The sequence below is a fragment of the Anas platyrhynchos genome, chromosome 12 (genome assembly GCF_047663525.1).
Source record: "Anas platyrhynchos isolate ZD024472 breed Pekin duck chromosome 12, IASCAAS_PekinDuck_T2T, whole genome shotgun sequence".
NCBI lineage: Eukaryota > Metazoa > Chordata > Aves > Anseriformes > Anatidae > Anas > Anas platyrhynchos.
The window spans coordinates 2,562,719-2,589,662 of record NC_092598.1 but is presented as its reverse complement, the minus strand read 5'-3'; the positions used below and the strand labels follow the sequence as shown (position 1 = coordinate 2,589,662).

Below are 26,944 nucleotides of genomic sequence, written 5' to 3'. Positions count from 1 at the left end.
CCCCAAGGACACCACCAGCCCCCATTAATTTGGGGATGCAGCAGCTCAGACAGCCCTGGAGCAGGGGGATCGATGCCTTCAGCAGGCTCCGAGCTGGCCGTGGGGGCGCACACGCTGTGCCTTAGGGAAGGGGGGGTTGATGGATTGCCCTGGCACCGCCAGCAGCGGCTGGGCCAGAGATAAATGGAATAAACGCTGAGAGCAGCCAAGGGAGGAGGGAACCCGGCGAGATCAGCCCGAGGGGGGCCTTGGCTCGCCACGTTGGCAGCACATCTGGGAAGGCTCGGATTTGGGGTGGGTTTGCAAAGGCAGAAAGAGGGAGAGCCGCTTCCAGCACCTGAACCCCACCGCAGAGCCAGCGCCGGGAAGCGGGGGCACGGGCGCACGGGATTTGGGGGCTCCCGTCTGATTTTCAGCCTGGTGCTGGGGCTGTACCCAAAACCCAACCCCGCTCCCAAATATCTGAGCTGCTCGTTGGGATTTAACAAGCGGGGGTTTTGGGGACCAGGCAGGACACGGGCTTTCCAGGCCATTTGGTGAGGCTGTGTCTAAATCGGTCTCCAAAACAAGTGCCCGTACGGATTTATCCACCCCCCTCCTCCTCGCCCAGCTATTTTGGAAGCAGGAATGCAAACACCAAAGGAGCCCGGGGCACTGACCCGGCCTCGGCATCGCACCCTGCCTTGTGCAGCTGCTCAGCCCGTGGCCTGGCCAGGGGCCCCCACGGCACCCAGCTCACCCCTCGCAGAGGTCTGGTGGTTTTTTTCCTGTTTGTTTGGGATTTATTGCCTATAAAATACCCTGGATGTACACGTCCTCGGAGCCTTGAGCAGCGCCTTGAGTCCCGCAGGTCTGTGCTGGGCTTTGAATCCACCTGAAAACGCCCAATTTTAAGGGATGCAACAGGAGTGGGTGGCACTGCTGCCTCCGCCAACTCGGGGTCGCCAACCCAGCATGGGTCTGGGGTCTCGTGCTCTTTAAGCGCCTCCAAAGAAGGAAGGAGAGGAAAAAAAAATCCCAGCAGCAAACAAAATAAATCTTCCTAGCCAAGCCAAAACAGAGAGAAAATAGCCAGGGACCTTGGAAGGGAAGCTGTTTATTATAGTCAGGGGATGCACTGCCAATTTCGGCAGTTGGACGCTTTTCCTTTTTCAGCCCATAAATAGACGCCCCCTGCTCGGGGTGGGCCGGCTCCCTGGGCTTGGCGGCCGCTCAGGAAAACCATCCCCATGGGGGCACTGACCCACCCCGCTGTGGGACAGGGCAGGGATCACCCCAAAAGTGCCACCTGTTCCTAATGGAGCCCGAAAATGGGCAGCTCCTGATTTGCCACAGGTTCCCCAGGAAAGGGTTGGGGTTAGGGTTAGGATTAGGGTTGGGATTAGGGTTTAGGATGCTGGGTTTGGGGTGAGCATCAGGAGCTGCCCGTGGGCCCTGCTCCGTGCCAGGGCCCCGCACGCTGGCCCAGGAGCCCCTCGGAGCCCCTCTGCGCACCCAGCAGCACAGCTCCTCCTTGGAAATGCTTTCCACAGGGTTTGGGGCTCAGCACCGGGGGCTCCTGCTGTGCACCCACCCGTGCGCCCCCCCAAAACACTCGGATGCTGCAGGAGGGGGCTCAGGGATCGGGGGGGAGGTTGCAGCCCCCCAGCTCCGCTCCTGGCCCCTGCGAGACCAGGTCACGGTGGCCTCGTGGCCACGTTCCCGGGATCCTGCTTCCTCGCTTTGCGGGGGAAAAAATGAAATTTTCAGTCAAATTCTCACCCCGGCGGCAGCGATCGCGGCTCAATCCCTGCCCGCTGCGTCCAGGCCTCTGCTCTGCACGGGAGAGGCGCGCGGCCGACAGCTCCCAATTACGAGGCGCACACACAGCTGCGGGAACAACCGGGCGCGTGGGGCTCCAGCCTGGAAAAAAACAAAACAAGAAACACGCTCGGAAACACGTGAGAAACGCCCCGCGGGGACCAGGCTGGAGCAGGACCAGCCGAGTCCCCTCTGGGTAAAATCATTTCGGAGAAAATAAAGTGAATAGAAGAGGGGGGTTCTGGGGAGAGCGCAAGGACAAACCCCAAAGGGCTGCAATCTGCACAGCAGCAGCACAGATTTAGGATCACAGGTGGCAGACAGACAGACAGACAGACGGATTTCCACAGCGTGAATTTGCCCCGTTAACCTCACACCTGGAGGTGATGCCAAGAAATAAAACACGGCGCAGGGAGCTGGTGTGGGCTGAGGGGTGCGCGCACCCATCCCGGCTGGGGAGGACCCCGGTGCTGCCGGGATGCAGCAAACCCCATCCCCTGGGATTTCACCCTGCGGCAGCTCCGGGTGCCCCCCAGCTCTGGAAGCCCCCCAGGGGGGACAGGGAGCAGGAGGAAATTCACCCAAACCTCGAAACCTCGGCTGCGGTCCCAGCGCCGAGGCCACCTGCGCGCCGTGCCGGGGGGACGCCCGGCAGCAGCTGCCTTGGCCCCGCTTCAAACACGGCGTGGCCAGGAACAGCTCGGAGATTCAGCCTGGAGATTCAAGCACTGCGTGGCCAGGAATATCTCAGAGTTTCAGCCCCGCTATTTTTAGGATGCTGAGCACCCCTTCCCCGAAACACAGGGCTCCAGGAAATAATTCGCCTTCCCTCGGTGACCTCGCGGCACCTCGGGGGGCTGCACCCTGCGGGTCCCAATCCAGCCACATTTTGGGCTCGGAGCTAAAGGGGGCACAGCCCCCAACACCCCCCCTGTGTCCTCTTGCCCCCACGTGGAGCCTCGGTGCCTTTTTTCCACCGCCAAGGGGACGAAATCCGAGCGAAATCTGCAGCCCTGCCGCCATCCAGGTCGGCGCCCGGTTTCAATTATCACCTGCTGGAGCAGCAGCTGCCGAGGGCCGGGGAGCTCAAAGGAAAGTCAACAAGGGCTTGTTGTTTCAGCTGCTCGGGGGCACGCTGCTCCTCGCCCCCCCTCTCAGCGCCCAGGGGGTGCTCAGCACCCGGGCAGGTAAAGGCTGCAAGGGGGAGAGGGGAGAAACCTGGCTGGCAACAAGGGGGGGGGGGGGGTGGAAAAAAAAAATAAAAACAAAAAAAAAACCACCAGCAACCCAGCCGCTGCACAGAGGTTATCCGGGGGACAGAGCAAATAATTGGCGAGGCGAACAATGCATTTTAATTAAACCTCTGCAGGAAACGAGGGGAGGGAATCGAGTTAATTGCACGGAGCGGGAGCAGGAGATTAAAAACGCTCGGCGCTCGGAAGATGGTGGCTCCCATCCGCCTTCGCCGAGCAAAAACAAGGCCACCTGGGGGGGGGGGGGATTGCTGGCAGGACCCCGGGGACAGTGGGGATGTACACACAGAGCTGAGAGATGCCACAGAAAGAACCGAGGGGTTCTGGAGGGGGTCCCCAGGGTTGGAGACCTGTGGGGACCCCTGGGCACCCCGGGAAGGGTGTGTGGAGCCGGGACATGGGGCAGGTCCCAGGAGGTCCCCCTGGGCTGGGGCATTGCTTGCAGCAGAAGGGGATGGGGGACGTGTCCCACCACAGCCCCAGCCCCATCCCATCCCCATCCCAGGATCCGTGCTGCTTCGTGCCCTCTGCTCCCAGCTGAGGATCAGCCTTCAGCTTTTCCTGCCCTGCGCACTTCAGATTCCAGCCTCTTCCAGGAGAGGGAGAAAAGCATCCCAGGGCCTGGCTGCCACGGGAGGATGCTGGGGCCAGGCAGGAGCCCCAGACAAGCACCCCAACGGCCCCAAACATCCTCCCCGGGCAGGGGGCAGCAGCCCCTGCCCCAAAGCCTTCTGTGTGCACCGCGCTCTGCCCTCCATCCAGCCCCCCGTTAATGAGCCCCAGCACGAGAGGAGCAATCAGCCCCGCTGCTCGCCTGCTAGCAGCAATCTCCCCCCTTCCCTCCTCTGCAGAAATTTCCCAGGCTGTGGTTTTTTGCCTCTGATCCCACACAGCTTTATTCACCAGAGGAGTCCCACGGGGGGCACAGGAACAACTCCGAAATGAGCCCCACGCGGGTCCGTGGCGCTTCTTGCTCTCCGTGCGGCACAAAACCCAAAATAAACCCACCGGGTGGGGGGGGCTCAAAGCCGAGCCTCGCCATGAGCCGGACAAATTATAGCAATTAAAAAGAAGAAAGAGACGCGTTGGCTTTCAGAGCCGCAAACCTCAGGATGAATTTGGCAGCAGGGGGGGGAAGGTTTCGCAGTCACGCGCGCGCGCTGCAAGAGCGAAGCGCGTCGCAGAACGCTTTCTGTCCTCGCTGGCACAAGCTGTCCCCGCAGGCTGCGGGTGCCACCAGAGCCAGCAGGAGGCTGGGACAGCCTGTCCCCAACGCAGCCGGGTGTGCCGCAGGGGGACACGTGCCGTGCCGTGCCCATAAAGCGGGGGCTTTTTGTGCCGGAGGATGAGCTGCGGGTGTTCCACCCCCCTGCGGGAAATGAGAGCTTTGGAGCAGCAAAGGGCAGGAACTTCTGGTTTTCCCTGGCAGCTGCAAAGGGCCGGGCAGGAAAAGCCACGGCGCTCTGCTTAAATGCTCTGCTGCTGCTGCCTGAGCGAGCTTTCCAGCCGAGCGACCGCGAGAAAGCGGCCAGAAAAACACAGCACAAGCTTCAGCTGCGTGTCACGGGGGGAGCCGCACGATATTTGCGCTTGATGTCTGAGTCAGAGCCGGGAGGTGAAGCCCTTTATGGAACATCTCCGGGCTGGTTGGGCAACGAGCACAGCCTGGGAGATGTGCGGAGCAGGGCTCAGCATCCCCACGAAATGAAGGGGAGGCGGGGGCCAAGCCTCAGGGTGCAACCCAGGAGCACCCCCCCGGCTCTCCATCCTCTCCATCAGCCACGAGGCTGCCCCAGCTGGGGGATTAACCATGCCCCTGGGGTCAGGATGGTGCAGGCATCCCTGCAGAGCTGGGGACGGGGACATTTGGCAGCTCTGCTTGTACAAACACAACCCAGGGCCCCCCCGTGGCCGACACCTCCCTCCTGCTCATTTATCCAGCACGTCGAACATCTCGCCCTGCGCACTCGCGCCAGGCACGCGGTGCTCAGGATCCTTTTATATCCTGTCGCCGCCAGCAGGCAGGGAAAAAATAATAATAAAAAAAGAAAGAAACCAAAAAAAAAGAACACGGTGTCATCTTGGGAAGCTCACTTCCCTGCTAGCACAGCTGAGCATCCTCGTCCTTGCCTGCGCCAGGATCCGGATCCTCTCGAGTTCCCTCGTGCCCTGTGGATCATAAAAGAAGAGCACAAACAGCCCCGTCAGCATGCTGGGGCTAGGCCAGCCCAGGAAAGCTGCACAATTTTGCCTCCCTTCGGTGAAGGAGAGGCTTTGCTGGCTGCCAGCCCCGTGGCCATCCCTTTTCTGCCTGTGCCACAGCCCTGGGTGTATCTGCAGGGCTCCTCGAGCACCCAGCCCTGGGCAGGAGGAGGACCGGGAGCTGTTTGCTTGCGTTTAGCCAAAGGAAGGAGAAAACATCCTGGTGTGGAGGTGACACAAGAGGCCCCAGCTCCCTGGGGCTTCTCTCTCTCATGGTCACAGCAGAAAATGCCCAGTTTCATTGGGGAGATGTAGAAAAAGCTGATAAAAATGCCCCCTGGGGATCCTGGCTAGCAGCAGAGGGAGCAGAGCCCTGCCCTATTTACAAGGGAAAAGCCACCTGGAGCTCTCCACCTGTGCTCCCAGCTGGGACGTGCCCTCAGGTTTTGGGGTTTGGAGAGAGCTTCCCAGAAAAAAAAACAAAAAACCTCCCAGAGGGATGCTTTGGGCTGAGCCCAGGGACTGCTCACGGCTGATCTCAGCAGATTTTGGGAAGCCAGGGGAGATGGGCACGGTGAAAATGAGTTTGCCAAGGAGCTGCAGTGATCTTGCCCAGACACAGTGGGGTGGGAGAGAGGAGCGAGAGCCCCCCCCCCAAGCAGGAGCTGCGATGCTTCCCAGCTGCGTCCCTGTGCTGCTGTAAAACGGGCAGGGGAGGGAGAAATAATAATAAAAAATAATAATATTATCATACACGACAATAAAAAGTCATCTGCCTCGACGGGAATCTTCCCGTTTCGGCTGCGAACCCTTTGAGAAGGATAAAATCAAATGCTTGAGTGGGGGGGTGCGTCCCTCGGAGCCTAAATCTGTGATGGGACACGGGTCTGCCACGGGTCCTTAGGCACTTCCCATGGGACGAGAGGCCCAAACTCATGGAGGTGCCTTCCTTGTAGGGCTCTACGAGGACCCCCAGCCTGGGGAAGCAAAGGGACCCCCCCGGGGCACAGCCACCGCAGGGTCCCTGCCTCTGGATGGGGCCCCCATGGAGCCCCACCTGCTCTGCGCCCACCTCTGCGGCTTTCCCCCGTGTGAGAGCAGACGGGGACGTGCCCCCCAGGGATTTTTTGGGGTGCTGGGGGTGTTTCCACCCCTCTGCTTGCCCCCAGCACCCGGCACCGGGGCGCCCTGCGCGCTGCAGTTCCCCCCCGCAGACACTTGGTGGGGCTCCGAAACCGGGCACCCCGCAGCTGGGGGGGGGGGCAGCAGCATCCCCGAGACCCCTCGGAGCCAAAAGGGGGCTCCGTAAATCCCGGGGGGGGGGGCTATGGGAAGAAGGGGGTCCCCTCCCTCAGCTCCTGGGGCTGCGGCGCAAAGCCCGGCTGGAAGGGCTGCGAGGGGTGGGAAAAGGGGGATTTAACAACCATAAATCCAGCCAGCTTGGGGGTGCTTTTACAGCCACCCCCACCTCGAATCCCCTCTGTTACGAGGAGTTAAAACTCCCAGGCAGTGTTCTCATAGAAGGATTTTTAACTGCTTTAATAGGGATGCGATAAAGCTGTCACGGGCCACGCCACGGCCTCGGCTTTTCCAAGGAAAACCCCAAATAAAAGGCTGGAAAAGGGCAGCGTGGCCCTACGGAGACCCGAGGGGACGGGGGCTCCTAGCTCAGGCCGGAGGGTGCCCCAGCTCGTTAATCAAAGGGATCTTCTTTTTTTCCCTTTAATAAGATAATACAGAGTAATTGATTTTTAAATACAGCGAAATCAAACGCCCCGGGGCCCCAGCAGGATCCCAGCTCCTGCGCCAGATCAGCGGTGACTGGCAGAGATTGAGCGCGAGGGGGAGAAGGAAATAAAAATCCAATCTCCTCCGCGTGCCGAGCTGGCTGCAGGGCGAACGCTGACGGTGCCCGAAAAGGTGAGTCAGTTTTTCTCTATTAAAAAATGAGAAAATGACCTTTCGGGTCACCAAAAGGGAGAAGCCGAGCTGGGGAAGGCAGCCGGGACCATGCGGGTGCGCAGGCGGTGGGGAGAGGAGCCGGAGGATTAAAGCTCAGGGCTGAGCAAGGACAATTTGGGGCAATTTACCCCAGTTTCCCTCTCACCCCATTATTTTTCACACCATACCAGTTGGGATGGGTTTAAGGACGTCACCCCACTCCACCCCCAGCCTTGAAATGTCTCGGGTAAATCAATAAACCCAGAGCCTGCAGGCACCCAGGAGCGAGGGGGTCTCGACAGGTTTATGGTCTTGGGGGCGGGGGGGGGGGGGGAGAATATCTCATTTATTTATTTATTTATTAGAAAAATACACATGCAAATAATATATTTTTCACTGCTGAACTTTTTTTTACATCGGAAAAAAAAAAATAAACACAGCGGGACTGAGGGGAGACCCGAGTGGAGACGCGCCCCCACCTCTCCTCTCCATCAGGCGCAAAGTGCAAACCCCGGGGCAGCGGTCACCCTACAAACACCCTTCTGGGGATCCCTGCCTAGGTCCTGGGGCTGGGGACGGCCAGAAAACCAGGGAAAGCAGCGCTGGGACTGATCCTGCCTCAGACCCAGCACGGAGCAGAGCCCAGCCCCATAATTACGGGTGCCAAAGCTCCAAAATCCCAGCAGGGAAAATCAAACCGCAGCCCCCTCGCTGCGCCCCGGTGAGAGCAAGGAAATGCCACTGGAGACACAGAGCTACGGGGAAAAACCCTGCTCCTACGGGACACAGCACGGGGAAACCTACTCCAGCAGCCCCTTGAAACCCATTCCTGTGGGACCCCAATGTTTGAGGGCAGTTTTGGGGTGAGCCCAAGCTCAGGATGCCCGGAGCGAAGCGGCGCTGTGGCCGCGTCCCCGAACTGCCCACAGCAGCCGTGCCAAGGAGGCGCTGGGCAGAACCTGCCGGGCTGCATACCAGGCAGCTGCAGTCAGCGGAGCAGAGCAGGAGACGTGTATGGACAGGGCTCTTTGGGGTGCGGCGATCCCAAAGGCTATTCCGGGTGTGATGGGGAAGGGAAAGGGTCAGGGGAGGCGCAGCCGGTGCGGGGCTGTTGGCTCAGCCCTCAAGGAAACACCACAAGCCCTCGGCTGCCCCGGTGCTGGAGGTCACAGCAGGGTGTGGGGTGAAGGGAAAAGCAATCACAGAAAATCTGTGCGGAAAAACCCTACAGGGAACCCCCCAGCTGCTGCTTGTGCCCCCCCAAACAGCCTGGCCCCGAGCACCGCTGCCCCCTCGCCCTGCGCTCGTGCCTGAGGCCATGGCTGGTGTCCTGCGGGTGGAGGCTGATGGTGTGGCACAAATGCTGGTTTCTCTCCATGCACAGGGCCATATAGAGATTGTAGGGTGGTTTTCCCAAGAGAAAAGTTTCCCCACATCTCCCAGGGAACCTTACACAGCGAGGGAAGCCACCAGTGCCACCCCGCTGCGCAGCGCAGCGCGACCTCCTGCCCACCCCGAGCAGCCCCTCCTGCAGTGTCCCGCACCCCAAATCCCTGGACAAAAAGCCCCTCAAGTGCCCCAAAACCCCTAATTCCTTTAACAGCCCCCTGGAACCAGGTGCTGCCAACCTGGTGCCTCGCTGCGGGGGGATGCAGGAGGCTCGCATCCTCCGGATTTTCCACCGTCCACACCAGCCTCATGAAGGCACCGAGCAGCAAACGCATTCAGCAGCTCCTCACCCCACAACATTTTGCTCCAGACCCCACTGCTACGAGCACTGAAGCCCCCAAGCAGCGTTTTGGAGGGTGCTGAGGACTCAGCAATAAAGTCCCTGGGCACAGGGGGGCTGCAGCAGCTGCTTCCTTTTTCATCTTGCTTTCTCTCTTGTATTATTATTTTTTTTTTTTTAGGTTTTGTCTGTTTGTTTCTCCCTTTGTCCGCTTGTTTTTACCCGACAAAAACCCCGCTTCTGGGTCCGCCTGCTCCGAAAACAGACGCGGGAGGCTCCGGCGAGGGACGGGGGCTGTTTGGGCTCCTACTTCTACGGGCTGCCCACGGCGCAGCTCTAAGGGTTGGCGGGTGGTCATGCAGGTGGGGGGCAGCTCTGTGAGCACGCGCGCGACCCCCGAGCAGCCCAGATTTATTCGGGGCCCCTTTTTCTCCCCAACTGCTCCGGCCGCCGTCTCGCTGCCGCTGTGCCGTGCCGGCCGGGCGGCTACTCGGTGGCCATCTGCTCGATGTGGTCGCTCAGCAGCTTGTATTGCTCTGGGGAGGAGAAGGGAAGAGGAGCTGGGGTGGTGCCGGAGCGTCCCAGCGAGGCCAGAGGGGTGTCCCCCCCCTCCCTCCTAAATCCCACCCCTACCTTCGTCCAAGTTGCCGATCGTCGCCTGCTTCTTGAGGAAGTTGCTGCAGAGCTTCTTGTTGAGGCCGAACGCCAGCATGTTGTGGATGAAGGTGCTGAGGAAGGGCGGAGATGCTCGGCGAGGGCAGGGCCAGGCTGCCCTTCCTCCATCCCTCCCTCCCCGCCACCCTCCTCTTCCTCCCCGGCTGCCGGATGATGATGCTCGGGCGCGCAACAACGCAAAGGGCAGGAGCAAAGGTCCCAGCAAGGAGCACCGAGGATGCTCTGCGCATTTCCCCACCACACAGGATGTCCCCAGGGGGGGGACAGTGTCCCACCACCCTTGGCAAGGACCCACGGTGCTGTCCCCGCGCCCCGCTCACCCCAGCTGCCCGAAGGTGATGTTCTCGTTGAAGCGCAGGCTGTCGTCCCGCTCCTCCTGCGTCATGTGGCACCACTTCTCCCTGCAAGGAACGAGCCCCTTTGGCACCACCGTCCCCCCCCAAATCCCCTGCATCCCCCTCTCCATGTCACCAAGGGCACGGGGACACCTCCGGGCCCGCTGGCTGCCGGAGCGCGCCCCGTGCTGGGTAGGCTCAGGTGCGCACGCCTCCACCCAACCTGTTAATTTTGGGGCAAAAAAAGAGGTACCCGGGGACGAGGTCCTCTTCAGCTAGGAAATAGCACGGCCACTCCAGCACCGAGCTCGCGTCGCGCTTGTGGTGCCTTCATTTTGGGATGGGAGGGTGAGCATGGGGCCAAAATGCTGGAGCAGCCCCCCCTGCAGCACCTCTCCCCCCGGTGCCGTGGGGTTTCCAGCTCCCAGAGCGCCCCAAAAAGCTGCTCCCCAAACCCCCCCACCCCTCTGCAGTGCTGCAGGAGGGTTTTTGTACCCCTCGTACCTGTCCCCATCCCATCCCCGCTCAGCAGCTGAAGCCAGGTCCCCAAATCACAGCACAGCCCCAAATCCTCGAGGGTGCCCCAGCTCTGCCGCGCCCCCCGGCAAACGCACCCGGAGCATCATCTCCTTAAAGAAAAGGGGGGTTTGAAAGGACGGGGGTCCCGCTGGGGGGGCTCTGGGGCAGAAAATCATGCTGAGCAGGGCAGCAGGGGCACCGCGGCGGGGCTCAGGCGGTGCCGGCACAGCGCAGTGCATGCGCCCTGGGGAAAGCCCAGCTCCAGGGGGAAGCCAGCCCCCCCCCCGAGACATCAGGTGAGGGGACAGGCAGGGAAAAGAGGAAAGGCAAGGAGAAACAGGGACAGAAGAAATATATAAATGTGGAGGAAGAGGAGGAGGAGGAGGAGGAGGAGGAGGAGAGCAGGAGCGGACCGAGCAGGAGCGCACGCCGAGCGGGACCGAGGTGCTGCCAGGTGGGAACGGCCCCTGGGAGAGGGATAGGGGAGATCGAGCAAAATTTTGTTGCTGAAACTGGAAAAGGATGAGAAATTCACCCAGAGGGGAGCCTGCCACCAAAGCCAGCCCAACCCCGGCCTCGGAAAGCTGCTGAGCCGAGCCTTTGGTCACAGGGGCTGAGCTGTGCATCGGGACTTTTGGGGATGTTTTAAAGGAATTTTTTTAAGTAGTTTCTCCGAGATAAAGCTAACAATAGAAAATAAAAAAATAAAAATAAATCAAATTCAGCTCTGGAGGCTGAAAAGAAAGCAGAAGAATCAGATTGAGGGGCTTTGAGATCTGGCAGTGAAACTTCACAGATCTCACTGGCCCGCTCGCAGAAAAAGCAGGTCTGAAATTTTTTTTTCTGTTTTTTTTTTTTTTTTTTTTTTTTTTCTGTGCTGGCCCAGGGAAGCCTCTCAGCCCCCTCAGGGGTTGCCCCCTGCCAGCTCCTGCCCAGGAGCCCCCCGGGATGTGCCCTGGGCTCGCACCCACCGGGCTGGCAGGGCTCAGCCTCGCTCGCCCCCAGCGGCACCGCGGCTCCCCAGGCTTCATCCAAGCAAATTCGGAGCCACCCAGCTCCTGCGCACGCCTTCGGCACGTGGCCAACCCCCTGCCCTCACCCTCCTGCTGCTGCCATGGCCCGGAGCCCTTCGCTTTGGGATCAGCCGCTGCAGGCACCCCGATCCCAGCACCCAGCGCCCGGCTCTGATCTGAGCTTTGCACCCCGGAGGCCGTGCTCCTGATGGCACCGCGCAGCCTCCTCTGCAGCGAGGGCAGATTTCCCCACACAGGGGGATGATTTTCCCCATTTCGTGCCCCAAACCTGCCCGGGACACAGCCCCCTTCCCGTGGCAGCTCCCCGGGGTCCCCAGCAGCAGCAGGGGGTCCCCGGCTGCGGTGGCACAGCTCGCATGGGGCCGGGTTTCTTCCCAAAAAGCAGCGTTCAGGAGAAAGCAGCCAGGCTGGGGAGGGGGTTTGGGGCGAAGGCAAAGCGAGGAAGAAATGCGGGCGGGCACGCACCTCTTCTCCTCTTCCTCCCCAGCGTCCCCTCTGGAGCAGAAGCAGAAACGGGGCCAAGAAAAGTCGCGTGTTACGGGTCATGCAAGAGAGACGGGCGCAGGGCAAAGGGGGAGAAGAAGAGACGGAGAGAGGGGGTTAGAGGCGGAGGGAGGGGAAAAAGAGAGAAAAAAAGGAGTTTAGTGCTGTCGCCTTCCCTCCCACCCCGGCCCCTGCCCTCCCTCCCCAGGGGAGAAACCTCCTGCAGGGCAGGACACGGTCACCAAGGCACCGCCGAGCGCCCCGCGGCCCCTTGCCGTGGCCAGACACCAAACCTGGCACCTCGAACCCAGCCTGCAGGGTGCCAGCCCCCTGGGGGCTCAACCCCCAGCCCCATTTCCCCACATGGCCTCGGTTCCCCTCTCCAGGGGGCTGCCACCACCTCTCAGCCCCCCCGAGGTGCTCGGAGCTCCCCAGGGAGCTCTCCCAAAGCTCCTTCCTTCACCAGGCTCAGCCCTGGGATTAATTGAGAAAGAAACATTTGCTGCTGCTAATTTGGGGCTTAATCGAAGCAAATGTGGTCCCGGCTGCTCGACAGCTTCTTTTTTTTTTTTTTTTTTTTTTTTTTCTGGTCGGTTTGGGGAAGGAAAGCAAAAAAAAAAAAGAGGAGAGAGATGGAGCCGGCCGAGCATCCCGAGGGGTTGTCGTGGTCGGGGCTGGGGGCAGGAGGGCTGGCTGCTCCCTGGGCTGCCTTCACTGCTTGGAAAGGGGCTGCCAAAACTCTGGGTGCTCCACGCCTGCCCCCTGCACGGCCCCCCCGGGGACACTGTGGGGACCAGGGCGTCCCCTCCCCTGGCACAGGAGCTGCTGGCAGGACGAGCCGCAGCAGGCTGAACCCCTCCTGGGCTATCCAAGCCTTCCTTTGGGGAAAAAGGATGCAAAACGAGCTGGAAAACCTCCCCATCCCCATCCTTAGTTTTTTTTTGGGGGGGGAGGGTCCTACCTGGTGGTGGGGGAGCGCTTCCTGCGCTCGCAGTGCACGGCGTCAAAGAAGGCGGCGTTCCAGAAGCGCAGGTTGTGCCTGCGGGGAGGGACGAGGCATCAGTGGGGCCACCCCACACCTCCCCCTAAATTCCCCCCATCCCATCCCATCCCATCCCATCCCATCCCATCCCATCCCATCCCATCCCCATCCCCATCCCCATCCCATCCCAAGGGCTGGGAGGTGATGAAACGAATCCGGCGAATTTGGCCCCGTTTTGGGGGAAAACCCCGCGCTGCCCATCCCGCGGGCAAACGGGCAAAGGCGGGCACGAGCCAGCTGGCCCCATTTTTACCAGATGGGCTGCTGCTTGAGGTGCATGTACAGGTAGATCTTCTCCCCTTTCTTCTCCTCCTCCGGGCTCTGCACGGAAACTGTGGGGACAGGCAGTCACACCGGGTGGCACCCACTGCCCCACCACGCCATAAAACCCCGCGTGTCCCCCCCTCGGTGCCAAATGGCACGGTTTGGGAGCCCTTGGATGCATTTTGGGGGCAGGAGTTAGCTCTGATCCGGGGCACGGCTGTCCCAGGAGGGTGCTGGGGCACTTTGGAGCCCCTTTGGGGACACTCTGGGACAGACAGCTCCGTCCCCTGCCCACCCCACAGCTTCCAGCCCTCGCTCCGGGGGTGCTGTCACCGTCCCGCAGCTCTGCCTCCACTCACCCGTCTTCTTCAGCCTCTCCTTCGGCCTGTCCTCAGCCTCGCTGCGGCACAGAAACCAGCGTCAGCCCCCGAGAAAAGGAGCCAGAGGAGCAGAGCCCCGCACCCCGGCCACGCAGGAGACCCCAAAAGCGGTGCCACCACCCCCTGAACCCACCTACCCCCATCCCCGTGAGGACGCGGGGCTCCCAAACCACCAGGTACCCAGTGTGCAGCGTAAAAACCCACGGCACCATGCCCCAAACCCCCTCCCCGTGGCCACTACAACCCCAACTTTGGGTGTCCCTCCACCTCCCCGGGCCCCCTGCCCGCCCCGGGGGTACCCACTGGCTTTTTCTGGCCGCGGGCCCCTTCAGCTTGGTCTCCAGGCCCCCGAAGAAGCCCTTGACGTTCTCCGTCCTGGCTGAGGTGTTTTTCAGCAGCCTCTCGGCGATGTCCTTCTTCTCGGCCAGCCAGCTGTTGGCCGACCTCAGGTAGGAGTCGATGCTGCCCGTGGGCTTCTCCTTGGCCTCCAGGGGCAACGCGTGGCTCTTCCCTGGGGGGGCAACACCACCAGGGGCTCAGCCTCCACCTCCAAAGAGGGGGCAGCAGGCTCGGCACCCGCACCCGAAGCACTTGGCACCCGTGGGTGCCCCTCACCGATGTAGAAGTAGGTGAAGCACATGGTCATCAGGTTCTTGGCGGGGCTGAAGTCGTCCATCTGGTGGCACCTGGAGCGGAGATTTGAGGAGGACACCCAGCGATGGCACCGGGTGGCTCTGATCTCGGGGAGGGGATGACAACGAAGCCGAAACCCCCCCGGGACTTACTCAAAGAGCACGAGGGCGAAAGACTGCATGAGGCGATAGAAGGTCTGCTCCGACACGCACTTGGAGTTGCAGCGCTGCGGGCACAAGCGGGGTTGGGTTTGGCACGGGCGGCTTCAGCCCCCCAAATCCCGGCGCGGGGAGGTGGGAAAGCTCAGACACCGCGGTGTGCACCTCGGCTTTGGTTTGTGTGGGAGCATTTATTCACTCTGCACTGAAAGTCCTCTCTTTCCCCAAGTCCCTGCCCTCCAAAAACACAGCTCCAGGGCCCCGACAGATCCCCCAGGACTCGGCTTTCTGCCCAAGCCCCCCGGCACGCGCTGCTCCCCTGCCCCCTTACCTGGGCGCTGACGTATCTCGCGAACCATTCCCTGCCCTTCCCGTCCTCGCCGCTGCACAGCTCCCCAAACCTGGCCTTCTCCTCCTGGTCCAGATCCTCCCTGAAACGGGAAAAAGGGGAAATAAAAGCCATCAGAGCTGAGGGCATGCCTGGCACCCCCACACGGCAGGGTGATGGCTCAGCTCCCGCCCAGCACCCTTTTGGCACCGTCCCGACACAAGGGGCCGGCACGGGGCGCATCCTTTTTGCCATCCTCCCGCTCACGCTGCTCTTTTCTCCCCCCCAGGCAGGAGGCACGCCAAAAGGGGGGAAGGAGAAGAAAAAAATGACAACAGCCAGAGGAGAAGCTGAGCAGCAGAGACAGCCGCTCAGCCCCCGAGCTGAGCCAAGCACCCCTGCTGCTCCGCACGCTCGCTGTGCGCCGAGCCGCGGCGAGGAGCCCCCGGGGGGGCTGTTCCCCTTCTCCCTCACCCCCCGGAGAAGATTTTCTCCACGTAGTGCCGCATGAAATCCCGGCGCTCAGCCGTCGCCTCGTCCCTGGCCGACTCGGTGCTCTGGCTGGAGGAGAAGGACTCGGCGGAGGACGAGCGGCGGCGGCCGCCCCAGCGCGTTGGCGAGCCGCCCGCCTCGTTGTCGCTGTCCGCGGACTCGGTGGCATCGCTCTCCTCCCCGGCCACGTCCCCCACGTGCCCGTTGCCGCTGGGGACATCCCCGGGAGAAGGCTCCGAGGGGGCACGGGCGGGCGTTTCGGTGTCGAAGTCGATGAGGTTCCCTACGGGCACGTCCAGGGGGGCCTCCATGGCTGTCTCGGGGGGTGGTGGTGATCAGGGGATCGGCTGGGTGCTCGTCCTCTTGTTCCTCACCGGGGTGTGGAGGCCATCGCTGATGGGGACGGGTTACCGCAGGGCATCTGAGGGACATGGGAAGGACCAGAGTGAGGGGACGACCCCAGAAACCACCACCGTGGAGGAGGGAGAGGAGCCCCCAGGTCCCCAGGGTGCCCAGCAGCAGCTGTAAGGGACAGGACAGGGGCACCCCGGGTGGCCAGAGGGGGCTGCTCCCCATCCCACAGAAATGGCAAAGCCCCCGTGGTGCTCACGTGCTCCCCGCACCCTTCAAGAGGGTTTTTCATCCTTTAGCCCAGAAAAGAGGCAACGTGAGCCTCTGGGACGTGACATCTCGCGGCTTGATGGGGGAAACTGGGCCGGCACAAGCCAGCAGGCAGCAAACACGCTCGTCATCACCCCCGGAGCCTCATCCCTGGAGAAGCACCCTCCTCTCCGCGGCCCCTTTGGGGCGAGGGGATGCTGGCCACAGCCTCTGCTACCAGCCCCCGGGGCCAGGAGAACCCAAATCCCTGCTCTCCAACCCTCCCTGACGTTGGCACCGGTGTCCCCGTGCCCCAGGACCCAGGAGGAGCTGCAAGGACACTGCTGCAGGCAGCAAACCAGCGGCAGCATCGTCCTCCCGGGGCAGCAGAGCGGGCAGGAGGCTGCGTTGCCAAAAAAAACCCAGCTGGCCGCTTGCCTGCCTCATCCATCCACCCCCAGCCTGGCCTCCCGGGGCATCTGCAACGTCCTTTCTGCACGGATGGAGCCGAGACCTCCTCGAGAGGTCGTCCAGAGCCTTGTTTTGTCCCCAAAGACGTCTCCTCCCGTCCTGCTTCTCCCAGCCCCCCAGAAGAGCTCCAGGAGCCCAAAGGTGCCCAAAGGCCGCCCCGTGCCCGCTGCGCAGCGCTGCCACTGCTCTGCGCAACGGATTTGGGAGGAAAACAGCCAAAATAGGGACCAAAACCCCAGCTCCCACCACTGCTTGCACACAGCCTGGGGCCTCACTCTCCTAAAAAGCCATTACTGCTTTGATTTGGGGAGCAAAAGGGATAAAAAGAGGCCTTGGGGCCGCTCAGGAGCATTTAATCTGCTCCGGCTGCAAGGGGCAGGGGAATTGGAAGGAGGTGCTTCCCTCAGGAATTATCCTGTTCCTGTTTTTTTTTTTATTATTATTATTAATTATCGCGTTCCTGGGGTCCCTCTGCTCCCAAAAGCTCAATGAGGGAGCTCGGGAAGCCGCTGGGGACCCCCAGCCCATCTGCACCCCGCACCGGGGGGAAGGGGAAAGACAGGAGGAAATTTTTTTGGCACTGCTCAGCCCTGGCACTTTTCCACGCTGCAGCCCATCGGGGACCTGCACCGGTCCCAAATACCCCCCGCAGCACACCCCAAGCCCAGCTGGAAGCCAAAATGGGGCATCCCAGGGGGGTGTCCTGCATTAGGGTGTCCCAAAACTGGGTGTCCTGCAGCCGGGTGTCCCGGCTGGGCTGCGCAAAGACACCGTGGCCAAAAAGCTTCGCTCCTGGTGCTGTAAGGGAACGTCCTGTTTCCTCCTGGGAACTGGTCGGTCCTGCTCAGCCCCGCTCACCCCCCCGTGGCCCCAAGCAAACCGCAAAATGCCCCAAATCCGGGGGGCCTCCTCCCAAAGTGGCCCCGGGGATATTTCCAGGCGCAGCCCCCTCCTCGCTGAAACAAACCTGGGACTCGCAGGAGCCCAAACTCCCCCGCCCCGAGCTCGGCTCCCCGTGCCAGCAGCAAGGACAGGGGCTGTGTTATCGGGGTTTAATCCTGCCGTGTCCTTGCCCCACTGGCTGGGCTCCTGCTCCTTGCCCAGCCCCTTTGCTGGGCTCCCTTTTTGTGCCTCGCTCCCCAAAACCCCCTCGCTCAGCCTGGGACCCCAAAATGCCCCAGGAACCCCAAAATCCCCGCTCGCCCCGCTGCCTCCGGGCACCAGGCGGCAGCTCCCCGGGGCTTTGATGCTTCGGGGGAGAATTAAATGTCTCCTGAGCAGCCCAGCCTTGCACCTAAAGCAGCTTTTTGTGCCCAGCAGCGGCTCCAGCTCTAACTCAGCACGGCACAGCTTTTACCCCATAAAAAGGGCACCCAGGACATCCCCCCCCCTCATGCACACACACCCCAGGGAGCCCCAAAACGGAGCCATCCACCCCAAAACGGAGCCATCCACCTCACAACCCCCATTTCCAGCCCTTCACCCAGCATACGACGGGGGACCAGGATGGATTAAACCCTCGTCACATCACCCCACCGAGGCCTGTCCTCGCAGGGGGTCTCAGCAGAGCTGCCCCCACCCCAGCTCGTATCCCCCCCCCAAAAATAATCGCTTTACCTGCGCCCAGGAGCAGCGTCACATCGCCCGGGGCGAGCAGCATCTGCGTGGTGGGCACCTTGGGCACGATGCGGGGCCCGAGGGGCTCACGCATGCCCTGTCCCTGTCCCCATCCCCGTCCCCGTCCCCATTCTCTCCCCCCCCCCGGCTGCCCACACAGGCACGCACACAGCGCAGCGGCTGCTGCGGCGCCGGCTGGGAGGAAGAGGAAGGAAGCAAGGAAGGAAGGAAGGAGGGAAGGAAGAGCCCTTTGTGCAATTTCGCCACGGTTCACGGCTCCCCCACAGCCGCCCCAGCCCCCTCCCCGTGCCTTGGGGTGGGCACCCTACAAACAGGACCCCCCCACGCTGCTCGCCCCCCCCCCAGCTTCTCCAGACACGCAGCTATCCAAAATATGGAGCGTATAAATATAAAATCCTCCCCATCAAGGAGGGATTTCCCAACCCTTTCCATCCCCTTCAGCTGTTTTTTGAGCGCCCCCCCTGTTTTTCAAGCCCCCCCCTGAGGGCTGCGAGCTGCCTAAATGCTAAATATAAAAATTGGAGGCAGGGGGAGAAAAGGAAAAGGGGAGGAACCAGGGGAAAAGCAGCTTGAGGTGGGATGAGGCTGGAGCCCTGTGGGGTTGGGGTCCCCCCCTGCCTGCCCCTGCCCACGCTCAGTGACCCAGCCCCGCTCCCCCCAACCCCTCCTGGCGTCTGCCCCGAGCACCGGGGGGGGGAAATCCCCGGTGAGGGGTGGGGGACAGGGAACGGGTGATGTGGGACCCGTGGGAGGGGGGTCCCTGGTGGGGTGTTACGTGCCCAGGTGGCAATTTTGGGGTGCTCACAGCACGGGGGGGTCTTCAATGTAAAGAGATGCGAAAAACCCTGCAGGGGGGGGGGATTTCCACACCCTAAAACTTCTCAGCCCTCACTTTGAGACCCCATCACCTGCCTGCAATGAATTAAAGCATCCCCTGTTTTTGGGGGGCAGCAAAATAAGGATCATCCCCCTGGTGGAGACCACGGGGCCGGGACAAAATTCAGAGCTCAGCAGCAAGCCGAGAGCATCGCTAATTAGCGGTCCGCTGAGGGCGATGATTATAATTAACTCTGCCTTCGGAAATTGCAGGCGGCGTGTAAAAACACGGCCCCATTTCCCTTCCCCGGCACATCACGGCACGGCGAGGCTCCGGCAGCAGGAGGGAAAGGAGCGGAGAGGAGGGGAAGGACCTCTCCATTTCGGGGAAGGGGCCCTTGGGCGAGCCCCGCTGCCACCCTCGAGGACATGGCACAAAGCGCAGGGGAAGGTGGCGACAGCTCCGGAAAGGAGCCGAGGTTTCGGGGCAGGATGTGATGCAAAATCCTGCTGCAAGGGAACATTGGGGCCGGAGGAAGCGCAGGGAGGAGCGCAGCGAGCTGGCACCGACAGCATCCGTGCTGCCAGAGGGCTGCACAAAAAAACCCAAATCCAGCCCTGCAGGCAAACACCACGGGGCCAGGGCTGACCCCAAGCTGTGAGCCGAGCCCCATAGAAGAGGGGCAGCCCCTTAACCGTGGCCGTGCCCATATCCAGCGGGATAGAAGCACGTGGCATGAAATTAGTGTGCGCGGAGAAAATCCCACAGCACTACGCGGCCGTCCGAGCCCCGCTTCCAGCTCACCTTCAAGATTTCATGGGTGAAGGGATTTGCTTCGGATTTGCAGGGCGAGGAGGCTGCCGGGTTCCTCGCACACGTCCATGCCCTTTCCCTCGGCACCCTCCCAGGGCCGGGCAGCACCGCGGCGGCTCCGTCCCCTCGGTCCCCAGCCCAGGAGCTCCTCCAGGAGGGGCTGTCACCACACAGCCCTACAAACCCAGCCCCACAAAACCCAACAAACACCATAAAACGCCCCACACAGTTGTGAGCTGGCTGCTAAACGCCCAAGCGAGCCATCCTGCCAGGCTGGCCCTCTGCAAATCCCTCCTAATCCAATCTCTGCTGGTGGCCGAGAGCCGGGCCCTGCCCTGCTGAACGCCCCTGTTTGCACAGCGCTTGGGAAATCCCTCTCGTTTCCTTATTCCTGGCTGAATCACCACCACCACGGAGCTTCCTGCTGCTCACACAGGGCTGGGGGAATGCAGGTGCCTCGGCGCGCTGCGCTCCGCTGCCGTGGGGATGGAAATCTGTGTCTGCAAGGGGCACGGCCACATCGCCACTTACCTCCACGTGGAACCAGCAGCGGGCTGTCAGAGATGCACCATCCTCAGCGCTGCCTTCTTTACGCAGGAAAAAGCCCCCACAGGTCCCCCGGGGCCCTCTCAGCTCCCGACCCCCTCGTGCACCACGTGCGTCGGGAGGGCTCAGCACCGTGCCAGGCGCACACGAGGCAGGGCAGAGGTGTTGCAATCACCTCGCAGCCTCCCCATCACCCGCAGGGCACCCAAAATTCGTGCCACAGCAGGGGAGAGCAGCCAGAGCTGTTGGTAAAGCCCGGCCACTTCCAACACGAATCGCAGGAGCACGGTGAGGAGCAAACCCAGGGGAGCCGCGGGAGCGCAGAGCGCAAAGGTCGCGGCGGCGAGAGCCAGCTCAGCTCCCCGAGCCGCGGCGTCACGGGGCTGGGCAGGAGGCAGGGAGGCTCCCCGGGAGCTGGCTGCAAAGCCCCGGGGTGTTTGGGCACGCCACGGGCACTTTGTGTCCCCCTGGACACCGCTGGCAGCTGCAGCACCGAGGGGAAGGTGACCGAGGTGGCTCAAAGCCGGCAGCGTGGTGGAGAGGGCTATGCACAGGCTATTTTTTTTTATCACACTTTGATATTTCCCAGCAAACAGAGCTCAGCTGTGCTCTGAGTGCAAGCGCCCACGAGTGTGGGGTCTCTGATGTGCCGTTTCTGTGAAAACGTGCTCGTTTCTTGTCTGCGTTTCCCATCTCCGAGGAGCTCAGGAGGCCCTGGCTTCGGCACAAGATGCAGCCAGTCCTCTGGTTTTGGATACAGAACAAAAAAAAAAAAGCAAAACAGGAAATTGCTCCATCCACAGGGAACTGCATCCCTAATTGTTCTGCATTAAGAGCTTCCATACTCATGAGCACTACAACCAAGAAGAGAGAGCAGCAATCAAATTAACTCCAGGAGCCAAGGAGGGCGGCTTTGCCTCGAGCTCCTGCAGCCCTCGGCGATGACGGGGACGGGGACAGGGACAGCAGCCACCTTTTGAGCCCCGTATCCAGCTTTTGGGGGTGACGATTCTTTCACATTCACCAAATTGATGCAAACCAACATCATTTTGCATGGTGCCCCCAGAGCCACCTCGGCGGTGCGCTCCTGAAGCCCTTTGGTGGGTCTCAGCCCTGTTCCCGTGCCAGCAGCCAGCAGCAGCGGGGCTGTTTGTGCAGAGCTCAGCCACACGGCGGGCAACAGCCCAGCAAGGAATTCATGAGCACAGCCTTTGGAGGCAACGACTGGTGCTGGAGCCATCTGTTAAAGCACAGGGAGAGCGCCTCCGGTGCCACAGTCACCCTGGAGGGGGCACAGCAGGCTCCAAAGACGCCCTGCAGGCACCCAGGGCAGCTCCGTGTCACCCAAAAACCAGGGGGTGACCAAGTGACTGTCCCCGCACCCAGGAGGAAATCCCAAACGTCGTGATCCTTGCTGCAAAAGGAGGTGTTTGCAAGAAGGCAACGAGGTGGTGGCACAGGGGGGCAAACGCTGCAGGTGGTAGAGCGAGCAGCAAGGCTAGCAGATCCAAAACACTTTAATTATGCCCATTTTCATCATCCTGCACCCGCTCTCACCCTATAGGGCACAGGCTGGCACCCCGTGTTCCCTCCCAGCACAAGGTAGGATGGGTGAGACCCCAGGGCTGCTCCAGGGGGTTGCTTTTTACCTTTAATCCCTGCGTGGTGGCAAAAAGCAATGCCCCGTGCACTCAGCTCGCTCCTGGGGCGGATGAAGCCATCCCATCCCAGGGACGGGTTTGCAAGCATTTATGGCCACAACGAGGAATTAAAGCTACGCTGTTAAAGCAGAAAACAATCCAGGTGAGCTGGTGATGAAGCCCCTACCGGTGCTTTTCCATCTCCACGGGTGCCAGCCCCGACGCAAGGCACCGTGCGCCATGGCCGGGAGCTCCCCAAAGGGCTGTGTGCCATCCCCAGAACCCCTGCGCCCCGATAACGCCAGGAGCCAGCCCTGTGCCACCGAGGAGGTGACACCAGGAACCAGCCCTGTGCCACCACCGAGGAGATGCCACCACCAGGAACCATCCTTGTGCCACCGAGGAGGTGCCAACGCCGGGTGCCAGCCCTGTGCCACCAAGGAGGTGACCTCCAGCAGCTCCCAGGCACATCCCCGAGCCAGCTGCCCGCTTGGAGGGCACCACGACCACGTCACCCTCTCTTTGCAGGTCCCTGGGCCGTGGCCAGACCCCACGGTGCTGCTTTCCCCCCACCACCCCCAGAGGTGATGCCCCAGCACCCCCACGGCTCTGCTGTGGGTCCCTCATCGCCGTGCCGTGCCCCGGTCCTCATCTCCCGCTGCAGCACAAAGCGCTTCCAAACCATTTCGGGGGGGAGGAGAATAATAAAAAAGGCGGCTTTATTTCTCCCTGACATTTAATAACCTTCATTGCCCGCTCAGCAGCAGTTTCCCACCCTGAGAGCCTGGTCGCAGGCTGCTCCGGCTCGTTCCCAGCCTCGCCGCGAGCACCGAGCCCCTACAAAAAGGGGACGGGGCTGCAGCAGCCTCCGACCCGCTGCACAGGGCGAGGGGAGAGCCTGTGGATATTCACGGGAGGCAGGGGGAGGAATTAATGGTGCTGCAATTCCCACTGCCTCCATGGTTAGGAGAGGAAAACGCAGCCGAGCATCCACACTGTAGCGCACGACGCGATTTGGTGTAAGTTTAATGTCGTTCCAGAGGAGCTGCTGAGGGTCTGGTGCCGTCAGCAGCACTACAGGGCACTGGCAATAAAAGAAGGGGATCTACAGTTAGTTATGGAAAGGCAAAAAATAAAAAATAATAAAAAAATAAAAAAATAAAATTAAAAAAACACCCTGCGAGTGGCCGAGGCCCCTGAACTCACAGCTGCTATCGCCCTGCTAATAAAACAGCTGAAATCAGCTTGGAATCTGGCTCCTTCAGCACAAGTGGCTTGGGGTGGGTGCCAGCCAGGTTTTCTCAGCGCCCACGCCCCGATTTTACACCTCTCACCTCGGCTGGTCCTGCACGGAGCCACCACTGCTCCTGGGAGGGGTTTGGGGAGAGGGGTGGGGGGCTCCGGTCCCAGCTGGGATTGATCCTGCTGGCACCTCCCAGGGGTCTCCAGGTGCTGCAGGAATAAAGAAAAAAAATATATATATAAGAAAATAAATTAATAAATAATTTAAAAAAAAAAAAAAAAACAGGCCTGGCGGGCCCATGCCGGATTACAGCAAAACTGCCGGGCGTTTTCTCCCCAGCTGGAACAAGGAAGAGATAAAATGGGCTTGCTCCAGAGCGCAGGCAAACAACACCTGCTTATCAGCACGTCAGCAGCCTCAAGGCTACTGCAGGGCTTCAGGACAGGCTTTGTTCCCCTCCTCTCACCTTCGGGTGCTGTTTTCGGCCCCTCTATCGTCCCTTGCCCTTGCCCTGTCTTGGCGTTTGGAAGGTGGCCAGAGCCCATGGAGCAGGGTCCTCCCCGGCTGCCAAACTCACAGCGAATTTTTGGTAAAACCCAAGATCGTTTTGGTTAAAGCTGCAGATTTGGTTACAGCTGCTGGCCCTGCGCACGTCTCCAGCTGGAGGAGCGGGGAAATTGGCAGCGGGCACTGAACCAGGAGGGCGAAATGCATCCATCAAAGGGCATCACAGAATCATGATCACTTCAGAGGTCAAAAGGGAGCTCTGAAATCCTCTCGTCCGACCCCATCATGGGCTGGGGGAAGCTGCGAGCAGGGGCTGGCCATGGCAGGGAGCTGCCGTGCCCCCGGTGCCAATTTGGGGAGGTGCCTTGGCATCCCTGGGGACCCTCAGAGGCACCCAAAGGGCACCTGCAAAAAGGCAGCGCGGGGTCTGCAGCACCGTGGGGGTGCAGAGCTGGCTGATGGTGGCTCCTCTGTCCCCCAAGGACACGGGGATTTGGCTGGGGAAAGCCACAGCTGCTCTGGCCGGGTGCTGGCGACAGCCCCGTGCGGCGGGGTCCTGCTGCCAGCACATCTGTGACACCTCCCTGGGACAGGGGGCACCAGCTGCAGCCCCACTGTCCCCCCTCACGTCCCCTTCCCAGAGCTCGTCAGCTGCAGTGCCCAAACCCGAGCACTGAATGCACCAAAAAGGAGGTTTTTTGGTCATTGCACCCCGCAGAACCGCGGGATCTGTAATTGAGGGTGGTGAAGCCGCTCGGCGTGCACCCCTGCAGAACGATCCCTGCGCCTTCCTTCCCTCATATGGGGGAGATTAGAGCCTGGCAGGCAAAGCCTGACCCTATAATTCCACCTCAGTGCCCCAGGCGAGGCAGCAGATGCAAAAGGAGCTGGGGTTGCCCAGGGGCTCTGCACCAGCTCGCTGGGCACCCAGCAAAACCCGAACCAGCCGGGTCCCCCTTCCAAGGACGCCCTCCCCGCTGTTCCTGGGTCAGCACGTCCCAGTCCCAGCCCCGCAGCACCAGGCTTTGTCCCAAGGCACGGCTGGAAACAGGCTGTGCCCTGGAGGCCTGGCTGTGCAATTAGAGAAAACAAAGCAGGAGCCGGAGCTGTACAACTGCACGGCACAGCCTCGCCGCCTGGCTCCGAGCTGGCTGCCTGCTCCCAGCCAATTTCCCCCCTCTCGCTGCTGTAGCTGCTTGTTTTGGAGAGGAAAAGGCTGAAAAGGCTCCCCCCGCTCGCTGATTGCCTCCAGCTGCCCTGGTGTCAGGAACCAAGCGGGGCGCGGGCCAATTTGGCACCTTCTCCCCCCCCCTCCCGGTGAACCAGCTCGATCCAAGATGTGGCCGTGGATGAAATAAACGCGTTAGGGAAGGGTCCCCGCGGGGCTGCATTTCCCATTTCCAGCACCTCAAGGCAGCGAGCGAGGTGCTCTGGAAGGAGCAGGAATCGTGGCCAAGATCTCTCCCTCCCAGAGGCGCAGAAAATTTAATTTCCACATTACTCATCCGAGCGAGTCGCAGCGCTCTTAAATCAAGTGGCTCGGGCGCAGCGATGGAGTGCATCGCTTGCCATCCGTCCCCTCCTCGTTTGTTTTTAATTAGCAGCTGCAGCCAGGGGCTGAGCCAGGCAGCGCCAGCCCTGCTGGTACAGCAGGAGATCACGGGGGCTCCTTCCCCCAGCAGGATTTGGGGACGGGGGGGGCACCTGGTGCCAAACCACCCCCTAATGTGCGGGGAGCCGGGGTGGGCTGAACGCACAGGAGCAGGTAATGAGGTCACTGGGAAAGGGATGGCTCAGGTGTTAGGGGAACGAGGTGGGATCAATGGGGTCAAACCAGGCACCGTGGCTGCAGGGGGAACATCCTGGATTAATTCCCATTCCTGGAGGTGAGGGATAAGGGGTGAGAAAAGGCAAAAAAGCCCTGTGGAGAAGCCAGCACTGAGAAAAACGCTGCAGAGAGGTGAGACATGAGGGCTGAGGTGACTTCAAGTATAAATTTAGAGCATTTTACAACAAGATTTCCACTCCAGTCTCCCCCAGTTTGCACCAGGGACCACCCAGGACCACTGCAACCGGCGGGCTGGAGAGCGGGACAGAGCACAGGGTGGTGGAGCAAGAAGCAGGCACGTCCCCTCCCTGCCTTGCTGGGGCTGCGGGGAAGGAAACACATCAGGCTGGCAGGCGAGCCGCTTATTAAATAATTTAGAGAGAGCTGATGCTGGCGGCAGCAGACTCCATCCACCTCCCTGACCTTCACCGCCTGCGCTCCGTTTGCCCTCGCACTGCGCTCCCGGGGATATCAGCAACTCATCGCCCCTCTCAAGCCTTCCCAGTGGTTTTGGGAGCCGTGAAAGCACCGTCCTCCTCCACCCCGAGCTGTGGCCGGGCATCCTCCAGGCGTGGAAGCTGGGGGTCCCTGGGGGTCAAAGCATCCTGGGGATGCGCCGGGGGTCCCGAGTGCCAGAGGTGGCCGTGCGGTGGGGTGGCTGGAGCCAGGGGTGCTCATGCCATGGGGTGCCAGACTCGGGGTGCTCAGGTTTTGGGGGTGCTTGGGTCTTGGGATGCTGGGTTTTGGGATGCCAGGTAGCAGGATGTGTTCCCAGGGGGTGTTTGTGTCCCAGGGGGTGCGGAGGTGCCAGGTTTGGGGGTGCCAGCTCCAGGGTTGCCCACTCCAGGGGTGCCCGCTCCCAGGCACCCATTTCCAGGGGCGTTCATCTCCTGGGGTGCCAAATCTTGGGGTTTTCGGGTCCCAAAAGGGCCAGGTCCTGGAGGTGCTGAGTCCTAAGGTGCTGAGTCCGGGGTCCCCGCAGCACCGACCCGGTCTTAGGGCGTCCCCTGGTGGGCGCACAGCGCTGCGCCCCCCCCCCCACCCGGCTCCTGCTGCGCCCCCAGCCCACGCGTGGAGCCCCCACGGAGCATGGGGGGGCTTTGGGGGACAGAGGGGGGGGTCAGGCTGTGGTGTTCAGTGCCCTACCCCAAGGGCAGCCCAATTACCCGGGTCTGGCACAGGAGTTAATTAGCGCACGCTGCGTCAGCGGGGACGGCAGCGCGCGAGGAAAAGGCTGACAGCTCCGAGGAGCCAAAGAAAGATCTCGTCTGGCTTTAATTAGCCGTGTAGAGCTTGCCACTAATTAACCTTTCGCGTTAGGATGAGGAGGGGGGAAAAAAAAATAAAATAAACACACAAACCCAAAGCCCTGCTGGGAAGCTGGGCGGGCAGAGCCGCCCCAAATTACTCATCCTCCTCCCGGCAGCAGGGTGCGAGGCGGAGAGCAGAGTTTGGGCAGCCGAATTTTCCCCATTTTGGTGCCTCTGCAGGCCTGCAGCCAGGAGACAGCAGCCCTGGGAGCAAGGAGAAACGCGGGGCTGGTTCCTCCTCCTTTCCCCAAACCCTTTGTGGG

General features: G+C 61.4%; 1 protein-coding gene and 2 long non-coding RNA genes across 7 annotated transcripts; all 3 read right to left on the bottom strand.

Annotated features, from left to right (window-relative positions):
• Positions 1-1,068: 1,068 nt before the first annotated feature.
• LOC113844830 (uncharacterized) lies at positions 1,069-5,929 on the bottom strand. Its single transcript, XR_005268929.2, has 2 exons — positions 2,065-5,929; positions 1,069-1,902 (listed from the first exon to the last, which is right to left on the bottom strand). It is a non-coding gene; the product is annotated as an uncharacterized lncRNA (long non-coding RNA).
• A 1,595-nt stretch (positions 5,930-7,524) lies between these two features.
• Positions 7,525-20,420, bottom strand: KIAA0513 (KIAA0513 ortholog). 4 transcript variants are annotated; one of them, XM_072043796.1, is made up of 13 exons: positions 20,139-20,420; positions 15,251-15,689; positions 14,780-14,879; positions 14,443-14,516; positions 14,273-14,343; positions 13,961-14,168; positions 13,637-13,677; positions 13,267-13,345; positions 12,933-13,010; positions 11,954-11,983; positions 9,921-10,001; positions 9,559-9,653; positions 7,525-9,461 (listed from the first exon to the last, which is right to left on the bottom strand). In XM_072043796.1, the coding sequence occupies exons 2-13, from the start codon at positions 15,577-15,579 to the stop codon at positions 9,412-9,414; spliced, it is 1,236 nt and encodes a 411-aa protein (XP_071899897.1). In that variant the 5' UTR covers positions 15,580-15,689; positions 20,139-20,420; the 3' UTR covers positions 7,525-9,411. The 4 variants fall into 4 exon arrangements, with proteins under 4 accessions (XP_071899897.1, XP_071899898.1, XP_038041470.2 ...); XM_072043797.1 differs by lacking the exon at positions 20,139-20,420 and adding an exon at positions 19,599-19,741; XM_038185542.2 differs by lacking the exon at positions 20,139-20,420 and adding an exon at positions 17,957-18,188.
• A 2,061-nt stretch (positions 20,421-22,481) lies between these two features.
• Positions 22,482-23,781, bottom strand: LOC113844887 (uncharacterized). 2 transcript variants are annotated; one of them, XR_011812287.1, is made up of 3 exons: positions 23,503-23,781; positions 23,128-23,245; positions 22,482-22,877 (listed from the first exon to the last, which is right to left on the bottom strand). It is a non-coding gene; the product is annotated as an uncharacterized lncRNA (long non-coding RNA). The 2 variants fall into 2 exon arrangements; XR_003499845.3 differs by lacking the exon at positions 23,503-23,781 and adding an exon at positions 23,347-23,473.
• Positions 23,782-26,944: the final 3,163 nt, after the last annotated feature.

What these genes read in the sequence shown, in the direction of transcription:
- KIAA0513 (XM_072043796.1), bottom strand. Translation starts at nt 15,579, where the DNA reads ATGGAGGCCCCCCTGGACGTGCCCGTAGGGAACCTCATCGACTTCGAC. An exon ending in CGAGATACGTCAGCGCCCAG is followed by an intron (nt 14,517 to 14,779) that starts GTAAGGGGGCAG and finishes TTGTGCCCGCAG; the next exon opens with CGCTGCAACTCCAAGTGCGT. An exon ending in GGAGAGGCTGAAGAAGACGG is followed by an intron (nt 13,346 to 13,636) that starts GTGAGTGGAGGC and finishes CTGTCCCCACAG; the next exon opens with TTTCCGTGCAGAGCCCGGAG.